Raw genomic sequence first — 22,368 nt, 5'->3', positions numbered from 1 at the left:
ATGGCCCTGAGGCCCCCCACCAGGGCTCCTCTGCTGCTCTTGGGAATGCTGACCACAGGTGAGTGGGACCCTGGCCTTGTACTCGGTGCCAAGTGGGCCTCATTTCCTACCTGTGCTCCCTAGACAGACCCCCTGCCCTTTTCTGGTGACTCCCGTGTGTCCCCAGGCCTGGCCCCATTGCCAATTCCTGCCTCAGCCCCTCGAGGCTTCTGGGCCCTGTCCAAAAACCTGACGGTCGTGGAGGGGGCCTCAGTGGAGCTGCAGTGCGGGGTCAGCGCCCCTGGCAGTGTGGTGCAATGGGCCAAAGATGGGCTACTCCTGGGCCCCGACCCTAGGATCCCGGGCTTCCCGAGGTACCACTTGGAAGGGGACCCTACTAGAGGTAAGTGATCAGAGCCTGAGACCCTGAGCCACCAGCAGAGGCTGTGGCCCTGACCTCAGGCCCCACCTGCAGGTGAATTCCACCTGCACATCGAAGCGTGTGACCTCAGTGATGACGCGGAGTATGAGTGCCAGGTTGGCCGCTCGGAGATGGGCCCTGAACTCGTGTCTCCCAGAGTGATCCTGTCCATCCTGGGTATGGGTGAGAGACTCCCAGCGCCCACAAGTCTTCTCCTGCACCAGGACCCAGGAGTCCAAGTCCCCAACGGCTCCTCCCTCAGACTCTGGGTACAGGACTCATTTCATGAGCAAGGAGACTCAAAGCCCAAATCCTCACCTCCTTTCTCTTCAGTCCCGCCCAAGGTGCTTCAGCTGACCCCTGAGGCAGGGAGCACAGTCACCTGGGTAGCTGGGCAAGAGTACGAAGTCACCTGTGTGTCTGGAGATGCAAAGCCAGCACCCGACATCACCTTCCTCCAGAGTGAGTGCGGGTGAATTGGTGAGGCCGGCGTGGGACCTGGGAGGGCACATTCCTGGGGAGGCCACCGGGAGACAGCAGGGCTGCTGGCCTGGGACTCAAGGACGAGGCTGAGGCTCAGATAGAGATATGGGCTGCAGCAGCGGCGCAGAAATGAGAAGTTGGGGTGACGGGTGCATGAGGCGACCCATAAAAGAGGTGAGGAGATGACCAGCCCTGAGGACTCCAGTGTTCAGGGAGTCCTCAACGTGCGGGAGATGGAGCTGGTGCCCAGGAGGGAGGGGGCGTCACGCCTACCCTGAGGACTTCCAGGCCATGCTCCCCAGAATCTACCCTGGGGGGAACTCGGCACACCTCCAACCCTCTTGTTGCCCCAAGGCGGACAAACGGTATCTGACATCTCTGCCAACGTGAACGAGGGGTCCCAGGAGAAACTCTTCACCACAGAGGCCACAGCCAGGTTTGGAAGTTGGGGTGCACCTCCCCACCCTGACCCCCAAATTTCCCCATGAGAGCCTCATATCACAGGGATTCAAGCATGGAAACTTGGGTCAGGTATGACTATTTAAGACCCAATTCTTCACCGTGACCCTCATAACTTCTTCATGGGACCCCAGTTCCAGGGTACCAAGCACAAAGATTTTGGCCAGGTTTGGACCTCTGGGGACCCCAATTTCACTACTGATCCCCCAAATCTCTCCCATCAAACTCTGGGGCCCAGAGGAAATCGGCATGGGGACTTAGACCACGTGTGGGGACCCGGGATCCCCAGATTTTCACCCTGACTCCCCAAATTTCAGATGATGACTCTGACTCTAGAATCCCAACTTCCCATCCCAGGGTGACACCACAGAGCTCGGATAATGGGCATCTGCTGGTCTGTGAGGGATCCAGCCCAGCTTTGGACACCCCCATCAAGGTCTCAGTCACCATGAATGTTCTGTGTAAGTGGAGAACAGAGCCAGTTATGGGCACTGAGGATGGGGAGCAGGAATTAGGGGGCCTGGGATGTCACAGGGATTACGGAAGATTCAGGCACTGGAACGAGAAACGTGGGAGTTCAGAGGCAGGTTATGGAGTCTGGAAAGACAGGATGGGCTCCCCAGGCCCACTGAGTGACCGCTGCTCCCCAGTCCCCCCAGGACCCCCTGTCATCGAGTGGCCAGGCCTGGAGGAGGGGCATGTGCGGGCAGGACAGAGCTTGGAGCTGCCCTGCGTGGCCCGAGGCGGGAATCCCTTGGCCACGCTGCAGTGGCTGAAGGTGAGGGCAGAGGAAAGCACGGGGGGCGGGGGAGGGCGGGGGCAGGAGCTGGCCCTGAGCTGGCCCAAGCCTGAGTCTGTCTCCAGAATGGCCAGCCTGTGTCCACAGCGTGGGGCACAGAGCACACCCAGGCAGTGGCCCGCAGTGTGCTGGTGATGATCGTGAGGCCAGAAGACCACGGGGCACGGCTCAGCTGTGAGGCCCACAACAGCGTGTCGAAGGTGACCCAGGAACGTAGCGTCATGCTGCAGGTCATCTGTGAGTCCTGGTGCCAGCTGCCCATCTGTCAGTCCATGCCCCAAGAACCATCTGTTTGTGCCCCCAAATTATGCCTATATGACACAAAGACCTCATCATCCATCCCTGTCCCCTGTCCTCTGTCAGTCTTTCTGGGCTGGTTTGTGAGGAATCCAGCCAGGCCTAGTGTCTGTCCTCTGTCCATTTGTCCCTGCAGTTCCCCCCAGTGCCATTACTATCCTGGGATCTACATCCCAGTCTGAGAACAAGAATGTGACGCTCTCCTGTGTCACCAAGTCCAGTCGCCCACGGGTCCTGCTGCGATGGTGGCTGGGCTGGCGGCAGCTGCTGACTACGGAGGAGACAGTCACGGACGTGAGGCGGGGCCAGGCTGCTGGGGCTGAGGGACGAGGGGGCTGAGGGCGCAGCTCGTGGAGCTGGGAGGAGAGGGGTCTGCAGCCTGGAGGCCTTGGTCTTTGGGGAGCATGGACTGGCACCCCCAACTCCTGGGACCGACAGAGGAGTGGATGGGGATGCTGCACGAGTCTCTGCTGGGGTCTGGGGTGGACCCAGTCCCTGGCAGCATGAAGGAGGGTGCTGTAGTCCCCAAGTCCGAAGCTCTCTCCTTGTCAGGGCCTGCATGGCGGCCACATCACCATGTCCAATCTGACGTTCCTAGTGCGGCGGGAGGACAACGGTCTGACCCTCACTTGTGAGGCCTTCAGTGAGGCCTTCACCAAGGAGACCTTCAAGAAGTCACTCACTCTGAACGTGAAATGTGAGCCCCTACCCTGGCCCAGGAATGACCCCAGACCTCAGAGACACTACTCTCAGGACCTAGCCCAGAGAAAAAAGTCAATCTTCCTGCCTCTCCCCCCAGATCCTGCCCAGAAGCTATGGATTGAGGGACCCCCAGAGGGGCAGAGACACCGGGCTGGGACCCGGGTGAGGCTGATGTGTTTGGCCATTGGAGGCAACCCAGACCCCTCCCTCACCTGGTACAAGGTTGGTGCCAAGAAAGGGCTGTGGGGTGGCCAGAAATGATGCGGCCCCTTCTCTCTCCTTCAGAATCGTGGGAAATCTTGGCAAAAAACTGAATTTCTTTAAAAATACTGGAGATTCTGAGTTTTGGCAGAAGACCAGAAAAGGCACAAATGCCATGAGAATTAAACAGAATCCTAGGAATACTATGGGAATTCTGAGGAAACTGAGAGTTCTACGATAAAAATTGGAATTTGGAATCAGGGTTGGGAATTCTAGAGTAAGGTAATTAATTCCATTAAAATTAGAGGAAATTCTGGTGAAAATCTCAGAATTCAGGGGATATGTTGGGAATTTTAGGAAAAGACTAGAAATTCCAGGAAAAAAGACAATAATATTCTGAGCAAAGGCTAGAAATTTTGGAGAAAGACTAGTAATTCCACAGAACATTGAGAATTCATTAATATTCAATTGAATTGTTGGGATTTGGAGGTAGGAAATGAAATCCCATTAAAATGAAAAGGAATTCTGACAGAATTCTGCAAAAATCCTGGGAAGTTAAGGGAGCCAGGGGAAATTCTGAGGAGAGACTAGGAATTACAGGAATGACAGTGGGATTCCATTTTAATTGGATGGATTACTGGGGAATCACCGAGAATTTGTACAATACAAAGGAATCCAGAAAAAGACTAGGATCATAAGGGAATGTCAGGAAGGATTCCGAAATCTATGGAAAGACACTGGAATTAAGGAAAAAGTCAAAGGAAATCTTTGGGGAAAATGGTCATTTTAAGGAAAAGAACTGAGGATAGGAAAAAAATGAAGGCATTCTGGGAAAGGCTTGGGAATTTCAAGGGAGTTTCCTGGCACATGGCGTTTGGTAAATACAGCAGGAATGGATTTGGGGAAGTGGGGCTGAGGTTCTGCAGGTGGCGGGTCAGGTGGGAGAGACTTCGGGACGCGGGTGACGGGGGATCCTCAATTCCACTCCTGACCTGTCCACCCTAGCCGGGTGCCCGCCAGTGGGGGTACCTTTTCCTTTTCACAGAAAGGCCCTGTCTGGGCTGGCGTCTCCGGGCCGGGTGGGAAGGGCAGGGCTACCCGCGGTCCGCAGTCATTCCCGGCCCCCAGGATTCGCGCACCGTGACGGAGCCGCGGCTGCCCCAGGAGTCTCGGCTGCCCCAGGAGCCACGGCGCGTGCAGCTGGGAAGTCTGGAGAAGTCCGGGAACACCTTCTCCCGAGAGCTGGTGCTGGTCACAGGTCCCTCGGACAACCGGGCCAAGTTCACGTGCAAGGCGGGCCAGCTCAGCGCCTCTACGAGTCTCGTGGTGCAGTGTGAGAGCGCAGGGCGCGCGTGGCCAGGGCAGGTGGCAGGGCTTGGCGGGCGCGGGGGGGAGTGGGGGCGGGGGGGGCCGGGAGCCAGAGCCGGGCGGGGGCAGGGGTGCGGCAAAGCCAGCACCACGGCGAGGCCCCGGGTCCAGGCGGGGGGAAGCAGACCAGGCCACCCCCATCCTGAGCCTCGCTCCTCCACCCCACCCTCTAAGTTCCCCCGACTAACTTGACGATCCTGGCCAACGCGTCGGCGCTGCGCCCTGGGGACGCTTTAAACTTGACTTGCGTCAGCATCAGCAGCAACCCTCCGGTCAACTTGTCCTGGGACAAGGAAGGAGAGAGGTGAGGGTGTGGGGAGGCCCGTCCCTCTCTGGTTCTGGCCACACTCCCCTGCACCTCTGTCCCACCCCTGCCAGACTTACTGTCCTGCCCAGGAGCTCTCCTGCCCCTGGCTCTTGTCCCACCCCTGCGCCAGCCCTGGCCTGACTCCTGAACCCTCTGCCGGGTACACAGGCTGGAGGGCATCACCGCACCGCCCAGAAGCGCCCCGTTCAAAGGCTCCGCCGCGACCAAGAGCGTCCTTTTACGAGTGTCATCCCGTGACCACGGCCACCGTGTGACCTGCAGCGCCCACAGCGCCGAGCTCCGCGAGACCGTGAGCTCCTTCTACCGCCTCAACGTGCTGTGTATGTGCCTGGGCCTGGAACCCCCCTTGACCCTCTCCTGACCCTAAACTACTCGGTTGTCATTTTGACACTGTCCTTGACACCCATCCTGAAACTTTAAACTTTCCTGAGTTCTATCCTGACCCCTGGCCCTGCACCAACTCCTATCCTGCCCAACCCCTATCTTGCTTTTGTCCTCTATCCTGTCCCCTCTCTTCATCCTTAAACCTGACCCTGGCGTCTACACTTTTCCTACACTGGATCCTAACTTCATCCTGAACCTTGCCCCTGAGCTCAGCTCTGAACTTAGCTGTTACCTTGTCCATAAACCCAAACCCAGTCGTGACCCTAACTTTAACACTGGAACCTATGCCTGATCTCAAATCTGTCCCGGACCCCGACCTTAACAACAATCCTGACTCCCTGCGGCGGCCCCCCTGAAGACCCTCCAGAGTTTCTGGGGGAGCAGGTGCTGGTGGTGACCGCGGTGGAGCAGGGCGAGGCACTGCTGCCGGTGTCGGTGTCGGCTAATCCCGCCCCCGAAGCCTTCAACTGGACCTTCCGCGGCTATCGCCTCAGTCCCGGTGCGGGAAGGGGGTATGGGAGGGGCGCAGGTCCCTGGGATGAGGGGGCCCACCAGGTCCCTTACCCTGGCCTTCCCCAGCTGGCGGCCCCCGGCATCGCATCCTGTCTGGCGGAGCTCTGCAGCTGTGGAACGTGACCCGGGCAGATGACGGCCTCTACCAGCTGCACTGCCAGAACTCCGAGGGCACCGCCGAGGCGCTAGTGCATCTGGACGTGCACTGTGAGCTCCCCTCCGCATTCTAGGAACCCGGGAGCTCTGGGAGCCCCGCCCACAGGGACACCACGTCCACCCAAGGGACCTTGCCCCCTGTGGAGTCTCCTTAGTGTGGGAGCTCCACCCACCCAGGGATAGCCACCCATTCTGGAGGCTGCAACCATGATGTAACCACGCTCACTGTGGAATCGCTCCCACTAGAGAGACCCAGTGTGGAATCCGCCTAGAGAGGGGTCCGCCTAGGTGGGAGCTGCTCCAGTCCGGAAGCTGAGCCGGCTGTGGAAGCTCCACCCCCATACAAATCTGGAGGCTTGCCCAACCTAATTATCACAGAAGCATAGTAGATGGTGGGGACAACCACATTAACCCTGAGAACTGTCTTCCAAGTGCTCTGTGTAGAGGGCAGGGTGTATTCACACTCATAACTTTCCTGGACACCTCTAAGACACTCCCACATCTGGGGCCCTCTCCCACCATGCCTTGTCTGGGCCCAAATGCCTTCCCCAAGCCTCTGCCTCCCACCAGATGCTCCCACCATCCGTGCCATCCAGGACCCCACTGAGGTGAACGTTGGGGACTCTGTGGACATAGTCTGCACTGTTGATGCCAATCCCATCCTCCCAGAGATGTTCAGCTGGGAGAGGCTGGTGAGGACCCAGCCTGTGGTGAATGGAGGTGGAGTTGTGGGGTGTAATTTCTTTATTGTGAGCTCCTTGTGAGTGGGGACAATATGTATCTGACCCTGTATAGCTATATACTTGTCATGGCATGCCCCAAGAACTAATAACCGTTTGTTGAATGGCAATGAATGGGTGGATGAGTGGCTGGATAGCCAGGGGAGTGGGTGGGTGGAAGGATAGATGAGTCGATAGGTAGGTGGGTGGATGAACAGGTAGATGGATGAAGGAGTGGATGGAAGAGCAGATGGATGAGTGAAAGAATGGATAAATGGATAGGTGGGTGGGTGGCTAGATGATTGAATGAGAGAAATGAGTGGATAGAAAGATTAGAGAGTAGATGGATGGATGGACACACTATCAGTGGAAAGATGTCTGTGGAAGGATGGTGGATAAATTGATGGATGGATGGGTGGCTGGATATATCAATGGAGAGATGGATAAACTAGGTAGCTGAACAGATGCATGTATTTATGAGTGCGTACATGCATGAGTGAATACATGGGCTGAATGGATGGAGAGTTACAAGGGTGGGTAGACGGGTGCATAGAAGGAAGACAAATGGTTGATTGAATGAGTAGGTGAATGAATGAATGGATGGAAGGATAAATGGATGAATGTACATATAGGTGAATGGTTAAATGAATGGATGCATCAATGGATGGATTGATGGCTCCAAACATGAGTGATTGGATAAATGGATGGGTAAGTGGTTGCTTGGACTGGTGGATGAAGGGATGGATTGGACAAATGGATAGATGGATGACATGAGAAATTTTTTCTGTGATAGCTCTGTGGAGGGTGATTGTGGCTGGGAGAATGAGGCTACTGAAGGGACACAGTTTTGGGAGTGATGGATCTGGGGTTAGACTAGGGGGCCAACTCCTGAGTCTTGGGCCTCCAGGGGGAAGAGGAGGAGGACCAGAGCCTGGACAGCATGGAGAAGATGTCAAAGGGAGCCACAGGGCGTCTGCGGATCCACCATGCTGAACTGGCCCAGGCTGGAGCTTACCAGTGCATCGTGGACAATGGGGTGGCACCTCCAGCCCGAGGGCTGGTCCGTCTTGTTGTCAGATGTGGGTAACACCCAAGCATCTTACTTCAAGGCCTGCCACTATGCCCACAGCTCTCACGTCCTCTTACATACCTCATATCGACCCCCCAACCCCTCCTAGTTGCCCCCCAGGTGGAGCATCCCACTCCACTAACTAAAGTGGCTGCAGCAGGAGACAGCACCAGTTCTGCCACCCTCCATTGCCGTGCCCGAGGTGTCCCCAACATTGTCTTCACTTGGACCAAAAATGGGGTCCCTCTGGATCTCCAGGATCCCAGGTGAGCCCGGGCAGAGCCAGGGAGCACTCCGGCCCCAACTCTGCACCTCAGCCCCAGTTCGCCTCCCTGAGTCCCACCCCACCTTCTCTCAGGTACACGGAGCACACATACCACCAGGGTGGAGTCCACAGCAGTCTCCTGACCATCGCCAACGTGTCTGCAGCCCAAGATTACGCCCTCTTCACGTGCACAGCCACCAACCCCCTCGGCTCAGACCACACCAACATTCAACTCGTCAGCATCAGTATGGTGGGAGGGGTCTGTGAGGGTATTAGGGGCCTGCTCCCTGGGTCAATTCCCAAGTCCCTGGTTGGCCCCAGACTGCCAGTGTTCCTGAAACTTGAGACCTGTTTATGTGAGGATGGAGTTTTTGCCTGCCCTGAAAATCCTAATGGGGACTGGATTTTCAAGGAAACCCACAACAAAGGCGCACCACACACACACACGCACACACACGATGGGGAGCGGGTACTTAATGGCTCAAGTAACTGAAAAGTAGATTTTCAGGGATTGCTGGATCCAGGTTCAGCTGTCGTTAAGAACTCTCCATCTCCTAGGTCTGCTTTTCTATGTGTTGGCTTTATTCTAAGGCTCCTCAGAAGGGTCTGTTAAAATTTGCAGAGGACATAGAATTCTTTCTTTTCCTGACAGTGGTATGAAAATACTGGAGTTATATTTCATTGGCTCTACTTGGCTTCCAGCTCATCTCTGAACCAATCATGTAGCCAGGGGAAGGCAATGCTCTCATTGGCCAGACCTGGTCACATGTCCCTCCTACTAGGAATGGAGTCACTTCCATCAGAAGCATGTGGCCTGAGAATGTGGGAGGGTGGTTCTGCAAAGGAAATTCAGGGTGTTGAAACCAGAAGAAATGAGGGAAACGGATGTAAGATTGGCACAAAAAAATCCACTATAAGGAATGTATATGTCTGTGTGTGTGCCTGTATCCTCATTATTTGCAGTCAATCCTCATTATTTGAAAATTCACTTAGTAATACTTGCTTATTTATTTGTAATGCCAATATCAATACTCATGGTGCTTTTGTGGTCATTTGAAGACATGTACAGAGAGGCAAATAATTTGAGTCACCTGATGTGCATATTCTTAGCTTAGACTGAACAAGGCGACACTCTGCCTTCTTGTTTCTGCTCTTATACTGTAAATGTGTCCTTTCTGTAGTTTAGTTAGTACTGTGATTTTTTGCATCTTTTGTGCTTTTTGTTAGAGATTTTGCTGTTTAACTTGGCTCCCAGCACAGTGCTGAAATGCTGTTCAGCGTTCCTAAGCTGTGTTGTACCCTACAGAGAAAATTCTTGTGTTGGATAAGCTTTGTTCAGGCATGAGTTGTAGTGTTGTTAGCCATGAGTTCAATGATATATATTAAATAGGTGTCTTTAAACAGAAATACACATAAAACAAGATCACGCATTGATTGGCTGATGAAAATGCTGTGATGAGAGGTTCGAAGAAACCTAGCCCTGTATCTCCCCTAGAAGCAAGGGTTTGGTCTTTGCTAATTCAATGTTTACAGTGACTTTATAGAACAGGACTACCATGAATAATGAGAATTAACTGCATATTTAAAATCACTCTTAGGTAAAAGCTGGAAGGAACCATCTAGAATTCTTCTGAATCCTCTACTTCCTCCATCCTTTTCCTCATAGGCCGCCCTGACCCTCCATCAGGATTAAAGGTTGTGAGCATGACTCCAGACTCGGTGGGGCTGGAGTGGAAGCCTGGCTTTGACGGGGGCTTGCCACAGAGGTTCCGCATCAGGTGGGTCCCTGCCAAGGCAGGAAGGGGTGGCAGCTGATGGGACTGGGGCACTTTCCTGAACTGACTATCCTCCCTGTCATGCAGGTATGAGGCCCTGGGGACTCCAGGGTTCCACTACGTGGATGTGCTACCACCCCAGGCCACCACCTTCACACTGACTGGGCTGCAGCCTTCTACAAGATACAGAGTCTGGCTGCTGGCCAGCAATGCCCTGGGGGACAGTGGACTAGCTGACAAGGGGACCCAGCTCCCTGTCACTACCCCAGGTGGGAAGGGACAGTCTTGGGCAGGTTGGAGTGTTCCTCAGAGGACTTATAGGGTGGTATAGTGTAGTGGATACTGTTATTATTCCCCTTTTACAGATGAAGAAATTGAGGCCCAGAGCAGTTAAGCAAATTGTCCAGGGGCACACAGCTAGGAAGAGGTAAAAATGAGATTGAAACTCAGACAGATGAAAACCAGAGACCAGCCTTTTGCCTTTGATCTATAATGTCTGAATATGATTAGTAACCAAAGGAAATTAGAAAGTAGTTTGAATTCAGTGAAAATGAGGCCGGACTCAGTGGCTCATGCCTGTAATTCCAGCACTTTGGGAGGCAAGGTGGGAGGATTGCTTTAGGTCAGGAGTTCAAGACCAGCCTGAGCAAGAATAAGACACTGTCTCTACAATAAAAAGGAAAATTTTCTGGGAGGCCGAGGTGGGCGGATCGTTAGAGCTCAGGAGTTCGAGACCAGCCTGAGCAAGACCGAGACCCCATCTCTACTAAAAAAATAGAAAGAAATTATATGGACAGCTAAAAATATATATAGAAAAAATTAGCCGGGCATGGTGGTGCATGCCTGTAGTCCCAGCTACTCGGGAGGCTGAGACAGGAGGATTGCTTGAGCTCAGGAGTTTGAGGTTGCTGTAAGCTAGGCTGACGCCACGGCACTCACTCTAGCCTGGGCAACAGAGTGAGACTCTGTCTCAAAAAAAAAAAAAAAAAAAGGAAAATTAGCTGGGCATGGTGGCAGGCACCTGCAGTCCCAGCTACTTGGGAGGCTGAGGGAGGAGGATCACTGGAGCCCAGTAATTTGATGTTGCAATGAGCTATGATGTCACTACTGCACTCTAGCCTCAGGGACAGAGTAAGACCCTGTCTCAAAAAAAAAAAAAAAAAAAAGAAAAAAGAAAGAAAGAAATTTAAAGGAAATGAAACATAAAAATTTAGGGTTGCAGCTAAAGCAGTGCTTTAGAACGAAATTTATAGCATTAAGTGCTTATATTAGATTTGTTTAAAAGAGAAAAATGTGTTTCAAATGCATATTCTAAATTTTCATCTTAAGAAAGGAAAAAAAGAACAAATTAAACCTAAAGTAAACAAAAGGAAGGAAATAATGAAGGTAAGAAAAGAAATTAATGAACCAGAAACCAGGAAAACAATAGAGAAAATCAATGAAACTGAAAGCTGATTCTTTGGGGAAAAGAATCAATAATATTTATAAAGCTGTTCGATACAAAAGAGAGAAAACACAACTTACCAATGTCAGAAACGAAAAAGGGCCATTACAGCTGATCCCACAGACATTCAGAGCTCAACTAGGGAATAGTAGGGGTAACTTTATGTCAATAAATTCAGCAACTTTGATGAAATGGACAAATTCCTTGAATATGACTGATGAAGACACTGTGATGCTGGCAGGCACCGTTGTGTAGTGGTTAAGCCCACAGAGCTTGGCTCAGACAGGTCTGGGTTCAAGTTTCCCCTCTGCCACTTCCTGGTTGTGTGACCTTGGGTTAGTTCAGTTTCCAAAAACAAGATACGTCACAGATCTTCGTGTTTAATTTCTGAAAGGTCCACCTCACAGGGTTGTGAGGACTGAATAAGTTAATATATTGAAAGTGCTCAGAACAGAGCCCAGTACAAAGTAAGTACTATCTAAATATTCATTTAAAGAAATGGCCCTTGTTCACTCTCTGTTTATTTTGTCCCACAAAACTCCCTCTTTCTGTCTTCCCCTTGCTGACAGAGCAGCCTTTTTCTCCATGGAAGTAAGGACCTTTTCCCGCCCCTACAATCTGCCCTGCCCTGCCCCCCACCCCCACCCCATGCTAGTCTTCTCTTTGAGCACTAAAACATAAAGTGCTGCACTCACCTCCTTTGCTCTAGAACTTATACCTCTATTAAGAGACAGAGAGCCCAGAGTCTTTTTTGGTTAACTCAACAAATTGATAATCCAGGTGAAAAGGATCTTGCACATCATAAAGCACTCATCAATAATTAATTGTTATTGTTACTAACATTAGAATTGCTATTAATAGTATTGTCATTATGAACAGCAATTTCTAGCTCTCTTTGAAATATTAAGAAGCCATATAATAGTTCTCATATGTCTGAAAATCTCAAAAAGAGGCTGAGAAATATTTGAGGCTGAGAAACGTTCAAGGCTTATAGCTCGGATTCTTGATGTCTATTTACAATCTCTGTATCCACCCCTAGGCCTGGACCAGACTTCCGGAGAATCTGATGACCAGTTGCCCACAGAGCAGCCTCCTGCAGGCAAGTCCTCCGTCCCCTGAATCCTCCCCACCCTCGCCTGAGATGGAACTTCCTGGTCTCCGACCCCACATCTGCTGCTTGGTAGTCACAGCTCCTTAAGCCTTGGCTCCATCCCTGCAAACTCCCACCATGTCCTTCCTTAGCCCTTCTTCCTGCCTGGAGTGATAGATTTTCTCTCTTTCTGATTTAGTTTAATTCTGAAAGAATTAGCTAGCTCTGTGTCCTGTAAGGAGCCTGTATCCATTTGCTTTTGCCATGTAACAAACCACCCCAAACACGAGTGCTTACGGCAACAGACTTATTTCTCGATTCTACGAGTCTGGCTGAACGGTTCTGGGCTGGGCAGACTCGAACCATCTCTGCAGCCAGCCAGCAGTGTGGTCTAGGATGGTGCCTCCTCACGTGTCTGGCAGTCATCTGGCTCTTGGTTGGGACCAAGGAGATAACCGGGCCATGTGTCTCTGCTTGGCTTTTTCTCAGGGGTCCCAAGAGCAGCAAGAGAGGGCAAGTTCCCATTTACTAGCATTTTGCAAGATTCTGATTCTGTCACAGTTGCTGGTGTCTCCTTGGCCAGAGCCAGTGATACGGCTCCACGCAGAGTCAGCGTGGAAGGGGAGTGCTTAAGAGTGTGGGTGCAACGGGGGGGATTATAACCTCTTGGCAGACAGTCCCCATCGGAGCCTGAGAAGAAGGTTGCCAGTGACAGAAGTCCAGCTGTTGTTGGCACTGAATGAATTGCTTGGCTTGTGAAATTGAAAAGTCTAAGTGTGGCTGGATTCAGGTGCTCAGAAATTCCACCAGCAATCAGCATCTCACCCTTTCTCAACTTTACCTGTGTCTTTGGTGGCTTCCTGTTCAGGTTCTTCCATGAAGAGGGTGAAGAAGCCCTCCCCTGCCTCCAGCTTTGGTTCCACTTCTTGGCGGCCAGCAGAATTGTCCTAAATGTTCTGGCAAAAAGCTGCCTTAGGTCAAATACATGTCTCTTTCCCATGACTGTGGAAAGGGTAGGGGAGCCCTTCCCGTCCAGGCTGGGCCATGTGCCCACCGTGGAGCCTGGCCTGAGCCCTGTAGGCTGAGAGCTGGGGAGTGGCTGTTTCTCCGAAAGAAAAACAAGTGTTAGCAGAAGATGGGGAAATGGATGCTGAGAGATGTTTACTCAGAGGGGCTCAGCCTTGTCCTCAGGGATAGGGCAGAGGAGTCAGCCTGATACTGGCTGGGATGGAATGAGTGGAAAGAAGTCATTTGAGATAGAATTTGAAGGGTAAGAAGAAGTTTGCTTGAGAAGAAAAGACATTTAAAGACAGACACTTGACTGTTCCAAAGTTCAGAGGTGTGAATTTACTTCAGTGATTCTGGAAACAGCCAGTGGTTAGTTTGTGTGGCTGGATGGTCCAATACCAGGCTCTAAGGTTGGTGGACAAAGGATGGAGATATGGGAAGAGGCTAGATCACAGAAGTTCTTAAATGCCCAGCTAAGGAGCTGAAGCTCCCTCCTAAATCTACAGATAGGGTTCAGGCAAAGGTAGGACCTGCTGCTAATGGCTTGATCTGAGAAAGGACCACCTGTCCTTGGGTGGAAAGAAGGGGTGGGAAGGAGGACCCCTGCCCATCTGCTTCTCTGACCTCGGAAGAGGAACTCTGCTTGGTCAGAGAGGCCCACCCTGGGCCTAGAGCCAGTTGTTTTGGGCTCACTAAGGGGTATCTTCTGTCCCCAGGACCCTTGGGGCTGCCCCTGCTGCCTGTGCTGTTTGCTGTCGGGGGTCTTCTGCTGCTTTCCAATGCCTCCTGTGTTGGGGGATTCCTCTGGCAGCAGAGACTGAAGCGTCTTGCCAAGGGTGAGGAGAGACACCCCTGCCTGCGAGGATGGAGACGCAAGGGTGACGGGGACCCCTGGGGTTTCTGTATGTTGAAGGCCTTCTCAGGGCCAGGCAGGCTTGAATGGGGGTCTGACCCCTTTTTCCTATTCCCTCAGGCATCTCAGAGAAGACAGAGGCAGGGTAAGTGGGGATATTTTCTGTAAAGAAGACTCAGAGGGAGGAGGTTCGGGGTGACAGGTGGCAGAGGGTTGATGCCCAACTGCTCTCCAATCTCCCTCTTGGAAGGTCGGAGGAGGACCGCGTCAGGAATGAGTATGCGGAGAGCCAGTGGACTGGGGACCAGGACACTGGAAGCTCCACCGTGAGTAGGGTGGTTGGGACAGCCCCCTGACAGGGCGCTGACAGTGACTAAAATGCCATGTTAGCTTCAAGCTAATCATCACCCTGTCCAGGAACTGTGGTGTCAGAGGACGGAAAGGACTGCATCTGTTTTGTGTGTCTGTGTGTGACAGGTTAGCACCACAGAAGCAGAGCCACATTACCACTCGGTGAGGAGCTTCATCCCCCAGCTGCCCCCGATGCCGGAGGAGGCGTCTTATTCCCAGGGTGAGCCGTGACCACATCGGGACGCCCCCTACCCAGAAAGACCCCCGACATCCGAGCAGGGTGCCTTGATTATCCTTTCCTTCCGCTCTGACTCCAGGTTCCACAGGGTTTGAAGATGAGGGTATGGCCTTTCCTGGGCACCTGTATGATGAGGTGGAAAGAATGTCTGCCCCGCCTGGGGTCTGGGGACCCCTCTACGATGAAGTGCAGATGGTGAGGAGATTTGTGTCATCGGAAGTCTTTCCTGGGTAGTGCTGGAAGCCCACCTCCTACTGCTTGTGTTAGTTAGGGTAAGCTAGCTGCTGTGACAAAGAGGCCTGGCCACAATTTAGTGGCCTACACAAGATAGTTTGTTTCTTTCTCATGGTCACAGGTGAGTGGCCCAGTTGGACATGGTTATTCTGAAACCCAAGTTCTTTCCACACTGTGTTCCTCTGCCATCTCCCAGCACCCCATCTGAGTCTGCGTGGGTGGGCCAGTTCACCCAGTTCACTGGAGTTTCAGCCAGTGGGAAAGGGACAAAGAGAGTGTGGTGGAGGCACAACCCTACCTTATGGCCCAGGCCCAGAAATGGTACACACTATTCTCTCCTTCTGCTGATGAGGACATGGTCACATGGCCACACCTAACTGCAAAGGAGGCTGTGAAGTGTAGTCTGGCTTAGCCTCATTGCAGTTCTGTTACTGTGGAAGAAGGAAGGTGTGCATTTCCTTGGGTAATTAATCATCTCTCCTATGCTGGTTAAGCAGGAAGAGAAAGAATTTTTTGGCCCACTCTATTGAAAAGTCAAGGGACAGAATTGTCTTCAGGCACAGGCAGACTCAGACTTTCCTTCCTAAAAATATCCCTAGCAAGTCCAGGTTTGTATCTTATTAGATTAGAAATCTCTGTAATCCTAGCACTCTGGGAAGCCGGAGCGGGAGGATCGCTCCAGGTCAGGAGTTTGAGACCAGCCTGAGCAAGAGCGAGACCCCCGTCTCTACTAAAAATAGAAAGAAATGATCTGGACAGCTAAAAATATATATAGAAAAAAATTAGCCGGGCATGGTGGCACATGCCTGTAGTCCCAGCTACTTGGGAGGCTGAGGCAGAAGGATTGCTTGAGCCCAGGAGTTTGAGGTTGCTGTGAGCTAGGCTGACGCCACGGCACTCTAGCCTGGGCAACAGAGCGAGACTCTGTCTCAAAAAAAAAAAAAAAAAGAAATCTCCAGAGAAAGAGACTAGCTGTTTTTCAATAGCTTCAAATGCCCAGTGCTGACACTTATTGGTCTAGCTTGGGTCATTGGTCACTGCTGAACTGATCACAGAGGCAGGGGATAGAATATGCTAACTGGACAGGCCTGGATCAGGGCCCACCACAGAATCAGGGAGAAGGGGCCAGCCCCACTCAATTCACTGGACAGAGAGTGGGAGAGGGACAGAGAGCCCAGAGGGAAGTGGAGATGGTGGCTGGGCAGGCAAAACAACAGATAGGCACATTGACCACCAGCCCCCCAGCCCCACCCTGTCGCACAATAAGGGAGATGGGCAGAACCCCTGACTTTCTGTGTGGTCTTGGCCAGTGCTCTGGCACTTCTGGGCCAAGGATTTCCCTCTGTGACAAGATCCCATATGGGACTCTGTTCTCAGATGGAAGCTCGCCGCTCGCATGGAAAGAACGTGCACAACACGCTGTCCATGGTGCTGGCCCAGACGCGCCCTCTAAACACAGATGGCGTCTGCTGACTTTTTCTGCGAAGGGCCAGACAGTAAATATTTTGGGCTTTGTGGGACATACAGTCTTCCTCAAAACTGTGCAACTATTGTGTATACATAATGATTAAAAATTGAAAATTAAAAAAAAGAAAAGAGGAACGGCTCAACGCCGCCATTGTAGGGTAAAAACAGCCACAGATGACACGTAGATGAACAAGTGTGGCTATGTTCTAATAAAACCTTATTTTTGGACACTGAAATTTGAATTTCATATAGTTTTCCTTTGTCATAAATATTATCCTTTTGATTTTTCACCAGCAATTTAAAAATGTAAAACCATTCTTAGCTCTCGGGCAGTACAAAAGCAGGTGGCAGGCCATATCTGGATCATGGGCCAATCTGCTCTAAAGCTTGCTGAGCTAAAACAACCAATTTCTCCCAGCTTTAGGAAAAAGCACATCCCCAGTAAGGACCACCCTTCATGGTCTTTTTTCTCTTCTATTTTGATGGGAGAAATGCTTTGGAAATTCACAGACTAACAGAATCATGACTCACATTCCACAATTGCCATAGCTTATATCACAGACTTTTATATTTCAGACACTTAACTGATTTCCCTGACATGAAATCATGGGATGTCTTGGACTTGCTTCAAAACAGTACAGTTGGTGTGGTGAGGGGTAAGAAGATAGAGACATAGATAAATCAATTGACCAAGGGTTAAGTTGTTGAAGTTAGGTAGTGGGCACGTCGGGGTTCATAATGGGAGTTCATTATAATTGCTCTCCTCTTTGTATATGTTGGGTTTTTTCCATAATTAAAATCTGAAACACTTTTTTCTGGGAAGTTGAGCAGGGCTGTGCATGCCCCAGATCTGTGAGGATGTCCCCCAGGGCTTCTCTCCATGGTTCTAACACCACTTTTTGCCTGTTAGGGCCCCAGAGACCTCCACTGGCTGGAGGAGAAGTATGAGGATCCAAGAGGAATCTATGATCAGGTGGCAGGAGACTTGGAAACTATGGAACCTGATTCTCTACCCTTTGAACTGAGGGGACATCTGGTGTGAGAACTGGCTCAACACCCTTTTCCTGCTCCCACGGGACATAATACTCCAATGGTCCTTTTCATGCCAGCCTGGGCTGAGCTTGTCAAGTGAGCTTCATAAGATGCAAAGGGGCTAGACTTTTTCAAGAGAGGACATAGATGTGGGTAAGTGACAGAAGATGATTCAAGCTGGTGTTAAAGTATACACAAGGCTCTTCCTGGGGTTGGCTTTAGAAACTAACCTCTCCAAAGAGACAGAGTGAATTGTAAATGACATCTCAAAAGTGAAAAGCTACTCTGAGGGTCTTTATGCTTTTTGAAGTAAATTTTTTAGAAGTGGGAAAAGACATATTAAAAAATCCATTATTTTCAGTTCAATTACATCTGAAACAGCTAGTAAGTGGAATTTATGAACCTTTGTTATATCTTATCTATTCTTGTTTTATGATTTTTTATAGTTATCTAAAACAGAATGTGTAAACTATGACACACATGTAAACATAAATAGACTCTATAGTAAATAAAATAAACGGACTATTGAAAGAGCTAGATGCAAAAGAACACATACTGTATGCTATCATTTATAGAAACTCTACAACAGGCAAAACTAATCTATGGTGACAGAGATCAGTGGTTGCCTGGGGCCATGGCAGGGGGACTGACTGCAAGAAGGCAGGAGCAAACTTGATGGAAATATTCTATATCATGACTGGGGTGGTTACGCAGATGCACAGATTTGTCAGAACTCATTGAACTGTACACTTAAGATGGGTGCATTTCATTGTACACACATTGTACCTCAATAAAGGTGATTTTAAAAACCGACTCCAGGCTGGGCGTGGTGGCTCACGCCTGTAATCCTAGCACTCTGGAAGGCCGAGGCGGGTGGATAGCTCGAGGTCAGGAGTTCGAGACCAGCCTGAGCAAGAGCGAGACCCCGTCTCTACTAAAAATAGAAAGAAATTATATGGACAACTAAAAATATATATAGAAAAAATTAGCCGGGCATGGTGGCGCATGCCTGTAGTCCCAGCTACTCGGGAGGCTGAGGCAGTAGGATCGCTTAAGCCCAGGAGTTTGAGGTTGCTGTGAGCTCGGCTGACGCCACGGCACTCACTCTAGCCCGGGCAACAGAGCGAGACTCTGTCTCAAAAAAAAAAAAAAAAAACCGACTCCATAATGAAGCAACCCAGTAAGAGAATCCTTAGTTTTTATATTGAATATCAGGATAAGTGAGAAATCTGCCTATTTCCAAGAAGAATAGAGCATATGTAGTTAAGTATGATCTTTCTTTAAACCTCCACTTCTCTTTGATTAACCATATTATCATAACTTTAGTTCAAGTGTTTGTCAATATATTATTTTTTATCAGCCCAGACTAAAATAAATTTTTAACACCACAACATTTGAATACAAAAACACATTAGGATTCAAATGATTTCCCTTTAATTAAAAGACGATTTCATTCCTAAAAGTAGACCTCGAATGCCTATAGCGCCCTCCAATCAATGTCTCAGCCAAAAACGTTTGTGAAAATTTCCAAAACTCCCACCAGGGGACGGTACTGCCCCTTTTAAGAAGAACCAATCTAGCCTACTATCTGAAGCAGCGTGTGTATATTGGGTTCTGGAACTCAGGAGAAAGGTCTGAGCTAGAGATTAAAACTGGCCGGGGAGAGTCCTTTGCATGTAAGTGGCCACCGAACCCCAATATTAAAGGGTAAGTAGCTGTGGCAGCCATCGAGGCAGAGAGGACTCCAGGAGCACAATGTGGGAAGGGATTTTCCTAAAATTGCTGCTGAAGAGAAGCGGTCAAGGCAGGGAGTGGTAGGAATTAAGGCTAGTGAGATGTGCAAGGATAAACCCGAAGGTCATATTATGGGGTTTGTGCTTTATTCTGTGGGCGATGGGAAGCCAATGAATAGCTGCAACAACAAAAATAACAGACAGATGGCATTTATGAACTGTTTCAACATGCCAGTCCATATCCTAAGTTCTTTATATATATTATCTCCTGAAACCATCAGAATCACTCATGAGTCCAGTTTTCGTCATCCAGTGTCCATTCATCCACCTTTTTGCTGGTGACAATGCAGAGTATTCTCTCAGAAAGCAGAGTGCCCAGTCCCCAACTCTGGGTAGGCTTTGTGCATTGGACGAGCATGTTCTACTTGAGGCTCCAGGATTAGGCATGTCCCTGGACATGAGTCGGGGCGGGCCAGAGTATCTTATTCTTCAACCCCAAGGATGAGTATCAGAGTCATCAGGTGACCCAGTCAGAACAAATGGGGCGAGGACTCTCCCACTTAGGGCTCTGCCTCTGTGCTAGTGTTAAAACCCCTTTCCGGCCGGGCGCGGTGGCTCACGCCTGTAATCCTAGCACTCTGGGAGGCCGAGGTGGGCGGATCGTTTGAGCTCAGGAGTTCGAGACCAGCCTGAGCAAGAGCGAGACCCCACCTCTACTAAAAAAATAGAAAAGAAATTATATGGACAGCTAAAAATATATATAGAAAAAATTAGCCGGGCATGGTGGCGCATGCCTGTAGTCCCAGCTACTCGGGAGGCTGAGACAGGAGGATCGCTTGAGCTCAGGAGTTTGAGGTTGCTGTGAGCTAGGCTGACTCCACGGCACTCACTCTAGCCTGGGCAACAGAGTGAGACTCTGTCTCAAAAAAATAAATAAATAAATAAAACCCCTTTCCCTGTCACCACAGAATGGGTGATCACCCACACAAGGACCATCTGGGCCCTTCCTGCCCTTGCACAGCCCATTGTGTTCTGCAAGGCACTCAAGACTACTCACCTAGCCTCTTCCCCTCCCACACCCTCATTTTCAACTTCACTTTCCCCCAATCCTAGTTTTGTGCTTTGGGTAGGTCAGAAAAATGCTTTTTTCCCTCTGAGCAGTATTTGTTTCTACCTCCTTGCCTTCAATGTGTCTGTGATCTTGACGTGGGATACCCACCCTCTTTATCAGATAGAATTTGCAGAACATCTCTAATTCACGCTATACCCTGGAGGATGCATAGATAAATAATGCATCACATTATCTTCAATGTTCTGCAATTTCAGTATGATAGATCAATATTTAGGCATGGGTTGCTTTTTGTTTTGTTTCTTTTCTTTTTTTTTTTTTACAGAAAGGGTCTCACTGTGCTACCCAGGTTGGAGTGTAGTGATCATAACTTATGGCAGCCTCAGACTCCTGGGCTCAAGCCATCCTCCAGAGTAGCTGGGACACAGGCCCATGCCACCATGCCCGGCTGGAGCTCTTCTTATTTCTCTAGCTTAGGATATGCTTGCTTTTTGTGAATTCATGTTTTTTATCAGCCCTGGAAAATTCTCAGCCATTATTTCTTCAAAGATTTCATCTCCTCCATTCTCTCTAATTTCTAGTTTTGACACTTTTATTAGATATCTGATGTATCTTAATCATTTTTTATATATCAATCTCTTCGTCTCTCTTTGTTGTATAATTTGATATATTTGGGGGTATGAAGCTCTGATGCATCTTCTAGTTCAATTGTTCTGTCTTCAGCTATGTCTAATCCACTGAGTTTTCATTTTCATTTTGAAAATTACATTGGTTATATTTTTTCATCTCTAGACATTTCATCTATCATTTTATTTTTTTCATACTTACTTTTCTTTATTTTTAAATTTCAGAATATTATGGGGGTACAAACATTTTGGCTACATATATTCCCTTTGCACCACCCAAGCCAGGGCCACAAGTGTGTCCATCTCCCAGACAGTGCGCTCCGCACCCATTAGTTGTAAATTTACCCATCCCCTCCCCCCGCCTCCCACCTGCCTGGCACCTGATGAATATTACTTCCATGTGTGCACGTCAGTGTTTCTCAGTACCAATATGATGGTGAGTATACGTGGTGCTTGTTTTTCCATTCTTGTGATACTTCACTTTGAAGGATGGGCTCCAGCTCCATCCAGGATAATACAAGAGGTGCTAGATCACCATTATTTTTATGGCTGACTAGTACTCCATGGTATACATATACCACATTTTATTAATCCATTCATGTATTTATGGGCACTTGGGTTGTTTCCACATCTTTGCAATTGTGAATGGTGCTGGTATAAACATTCGAGTGCAGATGTCTTTATTATAGAACGACTTTTTTTCCTTTGGGTAGATACCCAGTAATGGGCTTGCTGCATCAAATGGTAGTTCTATCTCTGCAAGGATATCTCATTGCCTTAGAGAAAGGAAATTGGTGCACTGAAATTCAGGAGTGGAAGAAAGACTACCGTTTTATTCTGCCCTCCTTTGTATTAATTTTTATATAAGCTGCACATGTAATAAAAAAGTTTAAATACTTTTCTTTAGCTCAGGCTTTGCTGGATGTCTAATCTGTCTCTTGTCACTGAGCTCTATGAATTGCACACTGAAGACAAGACAGCAGAAAGAGGAAGTTAAAATCTTGAGGCCTGGGGCATGGGGGACAGGGGCATTAAAGCTGGTTATGTGACTTCAGGCAGGTTTCTCCACCTCTCCAATCCTCTACTTTTAAAATCTGCAAATTAGTGGTTGCGCAGTAAAGAATGAACCTTGCTCAGCTCCAATCCTGCATGGTGAGAGCATCTTTGTGGACCTGGGGAGCTTGAGACATGCCGTAGCAGCTTGACCACTGGAGGGGCTCCAGACAAGGTCAGTCATGCAGGTGGCCAGCCATGTCTACATGACTGACCCCCAATAAAGACTCTGGACATCGAGGCTCTGGTGAG

General features: G+C 49.8%; 1 protein-coding gene across 1 annotated transcript; it reads left to right on the top strand.

The window, feature by feature from the left end:
- Positions 1-17,645, top strand: NPHS1 (NPHS1 adhesion molecule, nephrin). The gene is made up of 29 exons (XM_069457876.1): positions 1-58; positions 167-382; positions 455-577; positions 734-862; positions 1,238-1,319; positions 1,700-1,803; positions 1,993-2,120; positions 2,207-2,378; positions 2,575-2,732; positions 2,991-3,135; positions 3,238-3,362; positions 4,470-4,674; positions 4,884-5,013; positions 5,185-5,357; positions 5,780-5,920; positions 6,001-6,141; positions 6,661-6,782; positions 7,717-7,888; positions 7,988-8,144; positions 8,237-8,388; positions 9,810-9,921; positions 10,006-10,187; positions 12,402-12,461; positions 14,177-14,296; positions 14,434-14,458; positions 14,564-14,639; positions 14,791-14,884; positions 14,982-15,097; positions 17,514-17,645. Exons 1-29 carry the CDS (start codon positions 1-3, stop codon positions 17,643-17,645), a joined length of 3,750 nt encoding a protein of 1,249 aa, XP_069313977.1.
- The last annotated feature ends 4,723 nt before the right edge of the window (positions 17,646-22,368 follow it).

This window comes from Eulemur rufifrons, chromosome 24 (assembly GCF_041146395.1).
Source record: "Eulemur rufifrons isolate Redbay chromosome 24, OSU_ERuf_1, whole genome shotgun sequence".
In the NCBI taxonomy this organism is placed as follows: domain Eukaryota; kingdom Metazoa; phylum Chordata; class Mammalia; order Primates; family Lemuridae; genus Eulemur; species Eulemur rufifrons.
Note: the sequence above shows the minus strand (reverse complement) of the source record. Positions and strands in the feature narration are given on the sequence as shown.